Source organism: Nicotiana sylvestris, chromosome 8 (genome assembly GCF_000393655.2).
Source record: "Nicotiana sylvestris chromosome 8, ASM39365v2, whole genome shotgun sequence".
In the NCBI taxonomy this organism is placed as follows: Eukaryota; Viridiplantae; Streptophyta; class Magnoliopsida; order Solanales; family Solanaceae; genus Nicotiana; species Nicotiana sylvestris.
The window spans coordinates 2,404,772-2,417,438 of NC_091064.1; the positions used below are offsets into that span (position 1 = coordinate 2,404,772).

General features: G+C 37.5%; 1 protein-coding gene across 1 annotated transcript; it reads left to right on the plus strand.

The window, feature by feature from the left end:
* Positions 1 to 223: 223 nt before the first annotated feature.
* LOC104232305 (pentatricopeptide repeat-containing protein At3g14580, mitochondrial) lies at positions 224 to 1,027 on the plus strand. The gene has a single exon (XM_009785478.2). It carries the CDS (start codon positions 224 to 226, stop codon positions 1,025 to 1,027), a length of 804 nt encoding a protein of 267 aa, XP_009783780.1.
* The last annotated feature ends 11,640 nt before the right edge of the window (positions 1,028 to 12,667 follow it).

Genomic DNA, 12,667 nt, shown 5'->3' on the forward strand with positions numbered 1-12,667 from the left:
TTCTTGATCTTTGAGCTTTAAATGACTTAAATAGGTACGGGCGCGAAACTATTTGAATAACTGCCCGTGCCTCTTTCATCACCTTCTCTCGTATCTGTTGTTGCTCGTGCCTCTTGGCTAATTATAATTCTTTGACCATTTGACTAATCCATGTGTCATGACACATCACCTCCAATATGCAAACTCAATTTTTCCCAATACATTTCTGATGAGTTTTTCTATAATGTTATTGAGATTTGTGGCTGGTAGAATTAATAGAGCAATTGAGACCCTTTTCGATACGCCTAATTATAAGTGTTGGCCGAGTGTGAGAACTTTCAGTTTTGTACTGAATTTGTTAGTGAATACTAAACAATTTGATGTTGTTCATAAGGTGTATATTCGTGCTTCTGAGTTGGGTGTTGAGATTGATGCTTGTTGTTTCAATATTATCATTAAAGGTTTGTGTCGTTATGGGGAGATAGATGCTGCATTTAAGGTGTTCGATGAATTTCCTAAGCAGAAATGTCAACCCAATGTGAGGACTTTTTCGACTATAATGCATGCTTTGTGCGAGCGAGGTCGTGTTGAAGAGGCGTTGGGATTGTTAGAGAGGATGGAAAAGGAGAATGTTGAACCAGATGCTATCGTGTTTAGCACGCTGATTTCGGGGCTTAGGAAGCAACGGAGAATTGATGAGGGGATTGAGGTGTTCAAGAAAGTAATGCTGAAAGGTTGTGATCCGAATCCAGGGACATATCAGGAGGTGTTGTATGCTTTGCTTGATGCTAAAAGGTATTTGGAGGAAAAAGATTCTATGGTTGTTATGATTGATAAGAGGGTGAATCCAAGTTTTGAGTCCTATAAGCTGTTGATACATGGCCTTTGTAATGGGAAACTTCTTGGCGATTTAGACTGGGTGTTGAGGCAGATGGTGAGACATGGATTTGTGCCAAGGATGGGTATGTGGAGGCAGATTCTTGGTTGCTTGTTTCCCGATGGAGATTGTTGTACTACCTGTTCTTATGAAGAAATTCTTGCAGACTAATCTACAAGCATTGGAAACATAATGGACGGTATTATAAGTCCCTAAATACATTAAATTTAGTATGTTAAAGTTGTAGAGAAATGGTTGAAAGCATAGGTTCTATATACTCCCTCCGGTCCAAAATAAGTGATTTTTTTGGTTGTTTTCACAAATATTAAGAAATTCACCTTTTAACATTAATTAGCAATAAAATTGACCATATTAACATTTACTATCTCTTCACATAAACACTCCTAACACATACTCCAACATTAATTACTCCGAGGGCAATGTAGGAAAAAAATAATTAATTCATTCTTAAAATCTGAAAAAATCGCTTATTTTGGACCACAAGAAAAAAGCCAAAAAATCACTTATTTTGGACCGGAGGAAGTAATTCATAGCTCTAGCTCATAGCAGCTACGACACCCAACTTTGTCAATGCATAACTCTAGCTCATAATTCAGTTACATTTCTGCTAGGGTTACTTTCTCTTCTTTGGGCTCCCCTGTTCATGTCCTCGGGAACATAACATCTTCCCCGACCTAGTCACTGTTTAACCAAAAATAATATTTTGGTCAAAGCTAGAATTTAAGATAGAAAATCGGGTTACTGATAATCAAGAGACCAAAATAGAATAATAAGCTTTTTGAGAACAAGAATAAAGTAGTAAAGAATTTGTATGAGACTTCTTCCTTTTATAGGCGATTCTAGGTAAAGGAATGAAACCTCGGCTTTAATGACGTAATAAATGACATTAAATAAGCCATTACACAATCATTCTTATTAAATACCAATTCTCTAACGTATCAGGTATTTAATGATGAATTTAGACTCCTTTTAGTCATCACATCTCTGTCTTTTACTGCCTTCTAATCCGTTAGCTTCAAATGATTTGAATAAGTAAGAGACTCGTATCTGCACTTCGTCTCGTGCCTATTTAAATTCCTCTTCCCGTGGTTGTCTCCATCCGTGCTTCTTAGTCAATTGTTGTGCTTTGACCATTTAACCAAACCACGTGTCATGCCACGTCATCTTTAATATAAACTCAATTTTTTCCCAATACAGATAGTCCCCCCACTTTTCATTTATTTATCAATTAAATAATTGGGAAGTGGATCTTCATAAAAAATGAATTTTCGCCATAATTAATGCTTATGACAGTATTAACGCCTCAGTCATCTTTTCCATTTAATGTTCTGCCCATATGTCATTTTCTGATTGATTCTGTTATTTACAACCTTTTTCAAGACTTTTTCATTCCCACTATTCACGAAGTGATTAGTTGCCTTTATTATAGGCTTTCCATCATTACACTTCTAAGTTTGACGGTTCCCATTATATACATAACTTTTTCTTCCTTTGTCTTCTTCACATATCTTCAGCAAACATTTTCTTCTTTACTTCTACTTTCTTTCGACTTATCCTTCTTAACAATGTCATCTTCAAACCCTAACCGTAGAAAAGTTCCGATTCTAGATCGATTCCCCAACGCCCCTGTTAGATATAGAAGATGCGGAGGAGGTAAGCTTCGAACAGGGTTAGAATCTACTCGAGGCGGCTCCTCTGGTTCTTCTTCAAGGAGTTCTATCCCAAAGGCCCCCTCTTCTAGAGGTAAAGAAATTCTTGATTCTTCTCAAGAACCCTTAGTCGATGAAATAGTTCCCAGTGATTTGTCTTTTGGAAGTGACAAAACGTCTCTTCAAAAGCAAATTGTAAATTTGGAAAAAGCCGATACTTATCCTACAATAGTGACCGAGCTTACAATCCCTACCATAAGAAGAGATTGTAACTTGAAGGATAGTCTTCGAATGTCAATTCCTTTCCCAAATTAGAGAATTTCCTCCTTTAGAAGTGGGTATTCTTTTGTTTATACTTACCCCTTCACTTTAGGTTTTAATCCTCCGATTGACCCAGTTATTCTTGATTTTTGCCGTTTCTTTAAAATTTGTTTGGCCCAAATCGGTCCCCTAGTGTGGAGAACAGTGGCTTGTTTGAGATACTTATCTTCCAAAGCCAATGTCAATTTCACCTTCTCTCACCTCATTCATTTATACCACCCTAACTTAATACGCCATGGGGTTTTTACCTTAACTGCAAGGAGCAAAAAAGTTCTGGTAAACCCTGAAGATGACAAAGATCGTGGATGGTATATCCGTTACGTTGTTGTTCGTACGGTGGACTTGTTTGGTGAAACAAATACTCCCTTCCCTGAGAAGTGAAATTTTGCACGTAGGTTTCCTTTTACTTACCGTACCTACTTTTGAGAATTTCAAAAGAAATTTATTTTTAACTTCGTCTCTTCTTGGTTTTTTATAGCAACCATGGGAGATGTGGAACCTATTCCCAACTTCAGTGGTTGGGTAGACTCAATTTTGAAGATTGCTTCTAAGGAGAAAAGAACTTGGAAATCGATTTCTTCCTTACATGGCTGGAAGGTGAAAACACATGGTATGCCCCTTTTTACATGTTAAACATTTTTTCCTCAATTTTGATCATGTATATCCTTCCTTTAATCAGGATTTGACATTAGAGGAATGACGGCTGGAATAGCTATGGTCATTCGCATGTCTGCCAATGTTGCTCTTGATTTGGATAAGGCTCGAGCCTTGCTGCCAAAAAGGAAAGCTATAGAAGAAGGTTCTGAGGAAGAGGAGGGTACCTCCCTAATAACCAGGCCAAGGGTCAGGAGGCGAGTAATCATTGATGATGAAATTGAAGACACTCCTGCTCGAACCTCAACCATCGAGCCTGTTTTGATTCATTCTGACGAGGACACCGAGCCAAGAGATAGTAATGAATCAATTCATTGTCTTTTTTATAGTGGTTTCGAGAGTGGCGAGCTCGGCCCTGTTTTTGATGAAGCTCCTCTTTCCTCATTCGTTCCTATTTCCTCCATTCCACTACCAACCGTAAGTATTTCTTTACCAGCTTTGACGGCTACCGTTCCTTTGCCAGTTTCTACTGCACCTATGTCCGTTCCCTTGGCAGTTTCTACTGCACTTGCTTCCGTTCCTGCGTTGGTTTCTACATCTTCTCCTTCCATTCCTGTTTCGACTCCTATGACTCCTGCTGTGTTTACCTTTTCTACTGCTCCTCCTTCCATTGCTCCTATTCCCTCTGTTCATCATACAAAGACGGGTTCTAGCAGTGGAAGTATGGCTATGAGAAGTGTTACTCTTGAAGTTCCTGCCAACTATAGCCTTTTGAGAAAGACTGGTAGAGCCGATGTTTGGCTCGAGCCCCTAATTGGAGATATTGAGAAGAAGAAGATGGAGAGCCACAACTGCTTGACTCTAATGAATGACATAGTTCATTCTACTTTGAAGGTATTTTTCCTCTTCTTACCAACAAGTTTTTTTATCTTCAAACCCTCATTTCTATGAGTTGTCTCTGTAGGCTAACCTCATTGGTACGGAATTGATGGGAAGGATTTCCCTTCCTGAAAGAAAAGCCCGTGAGTCTAAAAAATCTGTCCACGAAGCCGAGGAAATAGCCAGGGGAGCCCAGCTTGAAGCAGCCAATTGGAAAGAACAGTTTGAGAATGCTCAAGGGACCATAGAGGAGTTGCAAGAAAGTAGAAACCTCCTGGAGCAGCAAAACCGTGGTTTGACTTCTGAACTAGCAACTGCCAAGGCTTCTTCAAGCCAATTTAAAAAAGACAAAGAGCTTTTGGAGTGCTCATTGTCAGAACAATTATCAAAGGCTAGTGAAGAAGTTAGGGAGCTTAAGGCACTTTTGGCTAAGAAAGAAGAGTATGCAGGAGAGTTAGTGCAAAGCTTGACTCAAGCTCAAGCTGACTTACAGACCTCCTCTGACGAGATTCATGCTTTGAAGAGTTCTCATGCCTCTCTTGAAGCTTCCCTTGATTCCCATTTAGCTGAACACCAAATCTTGAAAAACGATCTTGCTATGTGGGAAAAGAATATGGACTTCTGGAGGAGAACTTCAACATAGAGGTGAGTTGGGCTTTCCTAAAATCTCGCCGTGATGCTTTGATGGAAGCTGCTCAGGAAGGCTTTGACTTGCAGTCTGAACTGGCCAAAGTCGTAGATATTATCGAGAAAAGTCAACAATCTGCTGATACTCCTTCTCATGTACTTGAAGCTCCTAGAACGGAAGAGTTATTGCACTCTGAAGCAGTTACTGAGGCAGTTGAAGTTGTGATTCTGACTTCCGAGGGTGAAACTTCCATGACACAGTCTATGGGAATTGAAGTCCCCGTGACTACTGTTTCCCTCGATGATGTTACTACTTCAAGTTCAGTCGAAACCGCTCCTATTTGCTGCTTCTTCAGAAGTTGTTACCATACCTACTCTTGCCTCTGAAAGTGAGGTTACAACTTCCGAAGCTCCAACTCCTTCAGTGACCAACTAAATGTGTTAAAGTTTTTATTGTTTTTTTTATAGTATTGTTGATGTCATCCCTTGTCAATTTTTAAGGGATCTTTTGATAAAGTCCCCAGTTACCATAATGGGGCATTTGTAAGACAAATATTTTTGATGACTAAGTTTATCCTTAGTCTTTTATGTTAAGAAGTTTAATTCTATTCTTGCCTATCTATTTACTTAGGACTTATAGAATAGCCTAGCATTTTTATCCTTTGAAAATGTTTTATGATTCTTCTCATGGAGTATCAACATGAGGTTTATAAAAGAGGGCCCTTTTATTTTATAGACACTTAATGAAGAAGACGTCTCAACTTCATAATGGTGTTATAATACGACAAAAGAAATAGGAATACACATGTTTTGCATGAAACAACTTTGATAAGTTTTCATTCATGAATTTTGACAAGTTTCTTGACTATTACATGTGTTAAACTACATCTATAACTTCCTCGCAACTGTTTTTCTTGTAACAGATTTTTACATGCTAATTAATAGACAGGGTTTTTCTTCATAACCTGTTTCAATACATAGTCATAACCCTTATCCTTACATATTTAGGAAGGGTTTGAGAAGTGACATCGTTTGTAACATTATAGTGAATGTTTTATACTGAATGCTGAAGACTTCGTAACTTCCTCTCAACACTTGTCGTTTTGTAGCTTGAATCTTGCCAAAACTTTGACCAACTTTTGTGCAACTTTCGTATCTATTTTTCTGCACGCATTTGTGTATAATATGTAGTCCCCCAAGTGTTTGAGCGGTGAAGTATGAAGCCTCGAGAACTTGTTTGCTTGTTCGGTCCTTTTCCTGAAACAGAAAAATATACGGGACTCGGAGGTAGGATTATAGATGAAGACTGCCTAACTCGTGTATATTTCCATAAGATTAATATAACCCTAGGCTCGGAATTTAAGGGTATTCCATTTTGCCGTGCAGGTCGTGACTCATCATTTGGCACGAATTAGGGTTTTTGCCTAGCATCTAAAATCGTTAGTAAAATTTTAACAATTCAAAGAAAAAATTTAACATGGTGATACCTGACCACGGGTACTCCTTTAGAAGTAATATCTCTTTAGATGGACAACATTCCAATGTGAAGGTAAAACCTTGCCATCCATCGTCTCCAACTCGTATGCTCATTTCCCAGCAATGTCACGGATTCGATAGGGTCATTCTCATGTTGGACTTAGCTTCCCAGAGTTGGCGGCCTTCGTAGATTGGAATACCTTTTTGAGCACAAAGTCCCCAATTTTGAAGAACTTGAGACGTGCTTTCCTATTATAGTATCGCTCAATTACTTGCTTTTGAGTTGCCATCCTTATTAATGCGGCCTCTCTTCTCCCTTCGAGCAAATCAAGGTTCATCCGTATCTCTTCATTGTTAGAGTCTTCCGTTGCTTCAACATACCGAGTGCTTGGTTCTCCTATTTTAACTGGTATTAAGGCCTCCGTACCATAAACCATTGAAAATGGTGTTTCACCCGTACTTGTTTTTGTCGTTGTGCGATAAGCCCATAGTACTCCAGGTAACACCTCAGGCCAATTGCCTTTTGAATCTTGTAATCTTTTCTTCAAGTTTTTGATAATGACTTTGTTTGAGGATTCTGCTTGTCCATTACCCACTGGATGGTATGGAGTGGATGTTATCCTTTTAATTTGCCAACTTTGAAAAAATTCTGTAATTTGAGCTCCTATGAACTGTGGACCATTATCACATACGATTTCCTTTGGTACTCCAAAGCGGCATATTATATTTCTCCAAATGAAGTCTTTAACTTCTTTCTCTTGTACCTGTTTAAATGCTCCTGCTTCTACCCATTTAGTGAAATAATCAGTAAGTACGAGTAGAAACTTTACCTGACCCTTTACTTGTGGAAATGGACCTACGATGTTCATTCCCCATTTCATGAAAGGCCATGGGGCTATAACAGGATGTAGTAATTCAGCTGGCATGTGCATGTTATTGCCGTACCTTTGACATTTATCGCATTTGGACACGAAACTGTTTGCTTCTTCTTCCATCTTAGGCCAATAGTATCCTGCTCGAATCAATGTTCTTACCAGTGACCTTCCCCCTGCGTGATTTCCACAATGCCCTTTGTGCACTTCCCTCATCACATATTCTGCTTGAGAGGGTCCGAGACACCTTGCTAGCGGTCCACCGAACATCTTTCGATAAAGATTTCCTTGATAAAAACAATATCGAGCAGCTTTTTTTGCAAAGTGCGTGAACCTTTCCTTTGTCATTAGGCACGGTTCCGTGCTTTGTGAGATATTCTTGCATTCGCGTCTCCCTGGCTACATAAGTCCCCAGCATTTGATTGACTACGAGTTGAGAATCACTCTTGATTACAATCTGTGTTATGCCGAGTTCTCGTGCCAATTCCAGACCTGCAATTACAGCCTCATACTCTGCTTCATTGTTAGTTATAGAATGACATTTTATAGCCTGTCTAATAGTCTCACCCGCAAGTGGTACGAGGACTATCCCTAGGCCTGCTCCTTTTACATTAGATGAACCATCAGTGAATAAAATCCAAGTCCCTGGGTTTGCGCCATTAAAAACTTGTAATTTTTTTTCTGCTTCTAAATGCATCCCCTGGTTGAAATCAGCTACGAAGTCGGCTAATACTTGATATTTTATAGCAGTTCTAGGTTGATAAATGATTTCGTATTCACTTAATTCTATGGCCCATTTTGCTAATCTTCCTGACAATTCATACTTATGCAAAATGTTTCGTAATGGAAAAGCAGTAACTACAACAATGGGATGACATTGAAAATAAGGTCTTAATTTTCTAGATGCCATTATCAAAGCTAATGCTAATTTCTCTAGTTGTGGGTAACGTGTTTTGGCATCTAGTAAAGCTTTGCTCACATAATAGATAGGAGATTGCTTACCTTGGTCTTCACGGACTAAAACAACACTCACCGCAACTTCTGACACGACCAAATATATGAGAAGCTTTTCTCCCACCTTAGGTTTTGCCAATAACGGTGGTTTTGACAAATAAGCTTTCAAATTTCTAAGGGCTTGTTGACAATCTTCATTCCAGTCGAAATGATCTTGCTTTTTGAGTGCAGAGAAGAACTTAAAGCACTTTTCTAAAGATTTGGAAATAAATCTCCCCAAAGCTGCAATTCTTCCCGTTAATCTTTGAACTTCCTTTTTACTAGTAAGGATATCCGGAATTTCTTCTATTGCTTTGATCTGAGAAGGGTTTACCTCAATACCACGGTTAGAAACAAGAAAACCCAAAAACTTACCTGATGCAACTCCAAATGCACATTTTTCTGGGTTGAGTTTCATGTTAAATTTCCGTAAAATTTCGAATGTAATAGACAAATGAGAATCATGAGAATGCTGGGTTTTGACGAGCATATCGTCTATATACCTCCATAGTTTTTCCCAAATGTTCTTGAAACATTTTGGTAACCAACCTTTGATAGGTTGCTCCAGTATTTTTGAGACCAAAGGGCATTACTTTATAACAGTAAGTCCCCCTGTCTGTGATGAAAGAAGTTTTTTCCTCATCAGCAGGATCCATTTTAATTTAATTATATCCCGAATATGCATCTAAAAAGCTTAGAAGTTCATGACATGCGGTTGCATCAATTAGTTGGTCTATATGCGGTAAAGGAAAAGAATCTTTTGGACAAGCTTTGTTTAGATCAGTATAATCCACACAAACGCGCCACTTACCATTTTTCTTAGGTACGACCACCGTGTTAGCTAACCAGTTAGGATACTTTACCTCGCGGATCGACCGATCTTTAATAATTTTTGGACCTCATCTGTGGCTGTCTCCATCCGTGTCTCTTAGTCAATTGTTGTGCTTTGACCATTTAACCAAACCGCGTGTCATGCCACGTCATCTTTAATATAAACTCAGTTTTTTTCCAATACAGTCACCCCATGAGCAGCCTCGCCTTCCGTCATCTTGGCTTTTCCTTTTGACAGTTTTTTATACAAGGATTATTTTCAGGGATTATTGTGCGAACAAGGAGGACGAGTAAAGATGAAGAAAATGTTCAAAAGAACGCAAAAATTGAAGAATTTGAACTCAAGGAACAAAGAAGAGCAAAAATGAGGCCTGCAGAAGAAAATGCGGACAGCATAAATATTTTGCGAACAGAAAATGCGGTGCATGGCAATGCAATTTTTGTTCTTCTTTGGCAGAGGTTAAGGTGCAACGTGCAGTCCTAGTTCTTTTACTGAAAGATACGATGTCTATCTAAAAGTAACAGTCCTAGTTCAAGTATATAACTATAGAAAGTGAATAATTGGAGAATCAATGTTAATTAAAGTCTTCCTAAAAACAAGAAAGTAGTCTCCTAGTCCTAGAGGGAAACAAAAAGACTACCTTTTCTAAGACCTAAACCAAATATATTCTGGATTTAAGTGTCAAATATTTTTATGTAAATACTTCTTACATTCTCAATTTAAACTCAATGTATAGCCGTATAGGTATATTCTGTCGATTCTTTCTTTCAAAAAGTTGGAAATAATGGAAGTAGTAGAGCCTTCTCTTGACTTCATTAGCAAACTTCCTGAACACCTCTTATCAGGGGTGTCAATGGATATTCGAAAACCGACTAAACCGACCGAACCGTACCGTATCGAATCGATTTTTAGATTTCTTTTTAAGAAATCGTAGGTTTTTATATAAATCTATAACCGCACCGATAATTAGGGTAGGTTTTTTATTTTATAAAAATAAATCGAAAAAATACCGAACCGTACCGAATAAATTTTACATGTGGAAAATATATTTATTTGGTAAGTTTAAAAATAATAATGCATTAAATTTTCTTTGGGCCTTGGAATTATTGAAACTATTACAAGCCAACAAGTAATTAAACTCAAAATACTAATTCCTAAAACATATTATGTTACTTCTACTTAAACTAAGTTATTTCAAGTATCTGTATTAGCAAGACACAAAGTATTCTAGCGATTATGAGTAGCAAACTAAAATGTATTGGATATGTTTCCTTTCATATAATTTAGATTTATCTTTTTGAATATTTAATCTTCTATAGACTTTATTCTTGTGTCCCATCTTGGTATATCTTTCAACTCGTGTGATTTATATTTTCTTTGTCTTTGTTTGATTTCTTTTACGGTGTTGTAGAATAATTGATGGATCTATACTCTAGCCATATTTTTTTTAATTCATCACCCTTTAGACAGTAAAAATGTTTAGAGAGTTTTGCTAAATCCTATAAAAGAACGTATGTTATTGCATTCTATTTCTACTGGTGAATTTTACATGATATTTAAAAAAATACCGAAAATTAACCGAACCAAACCGTACCGATACCGAAGAGAAACCGACATTATTGAGACGGTTTCGAAAAGTCTAATTTTGATTATACATAATAGAATAACTGAAAAAATGATATGGTACAAATTTTATAAAATAACCGTCCGAACCGAACCATTGACACCCTTACCTCTTATGTTCAATAATCTCATATCTTCCTACAAAAGAAGCCGTAGCAACAAGCATTTTTCCAAAACGTTGGAGATTCCTATGGAAGTTCCTATCTCGCCTGTCGTAAAATCTGCCACAAGATCAAGTACTTGTCGACAAGATTTTTTTCATCACAAGTTGGAAAAAATATCGAATTTCTTCACATGAATCATCTCCCACAATATTGGAATACTTCAAATAACAACTTGAAACGATGGATAAACCATCTTAAAAACAAAAAAAGACTCCAAGGGATTTCACTTTATTGTGATAAAAACAGTTACTGATCGTATTTACCAGGAAGCATAATCTTCCATGGTAGATTTCTTCAAGTGGTGGATGTAAGATAGTTTGTTATTGGCAAGTTGGAAGTGGGATTCTTCCCACATCGGAAGAAAGAAGTTCCGTGCTTGTTATGTGAAACACCTCCGTGACCGACCTTACTCGTACCGTGCCTGTTAGCCTCGGAATTGATCATTATGAAATAGCACATAAAAGGCACGAGATTGACTTAACAGGCACGAGACTGTCTCAACAGGCACGAGACTGACTCAACAGGCACGAGATCCTAAAGTTATTTATAGTCGTGTCTGTTTGTGAAACAAGACATCTTTTCTGAAAGGGTCTGTTAGTTGCCTATAAATACACAAGAATTTCAACGAAGTGAGATAGAAAATTACAAGTGTCAACAGGCTTTGTTGTAAATTGATAAAGTCTCTTTATGGTCTTAAACAAGCGCCTAAATAGTGGCATGAAAGATTTGATAGTGTAATACTATCAAACGGATTCGTACATAATAATGCAGACAAGTGCATTTACTCTAAATTTAAAAAAGAATATGGAGTAATAATTTGTTTATATGTCGATGACATGCTGATTTTTGGTACGAATCTACAAGGAATTACCGAGACCAAGAAGTATCTAACCTCAGTTTTTAAAATGAGGGATTTAAATGAAGTTGATACTATTTTGGGAATCAAGGTCAAAAGAGATAACAGGCAAGTGACTTTGTCACAAGCACATTATATAGATAAAATTCTTACTAAATTCAGTCATTTAGGAATAAAGGGGTATAATACTCCTTATGATTCTAGTGTTAAGCTAACTGCAAATACTGGAAGAGCAGTAGCACAGTTGGAGTATGCAAGTGCGTTAGGTAGTATGATGTATGCAATGCATTGCACTAGACCTGATATTGCATTTGCTGTTTGTAAACTTTCAAAGTTTACCAGTAATCCAGGTAATGATCATTGGAAAGCAATAAGTAGAGTACTTGGATATTTAAAATATACAAAGCACTTAGGCATTTGCTATAATGGTTTTCCTAATGTATTAGAGGGATATTCTGATGCAAGTTGGATTACAAGTGTTAATGATAATAAATCCACATCAGGATGGATATTTACTCTAGGCGGTGGAGCCATTAGTTGGGCATCCAAGAAACAAACATGTATTTCCCATTCTACTATGGAATCTGAATTTATTGCATTAGCAGCTGCTGGAAAAGAAGCAGAATGGCTGAGGAATATGTTACTTGATATAAAGTTGTGGCCACAACCTATGCCAGCCATTTCCATATTCTGTGATAGTGAGACTACAATGTGTGTTGCTCACAATAAAATATACAATGGGAAATCGAGACATATAAGCTTGAGACATGCTTATATAAGAGAATTAATTACAAATGGAGCTATAGCTATAATATATGTGAGATCAAATAAGAATTTGGCTGATCCACTTATGAAGCCATTAGGTAGAGATGTAGTACAACAAACTTGTGGAGGGATGGGGCTG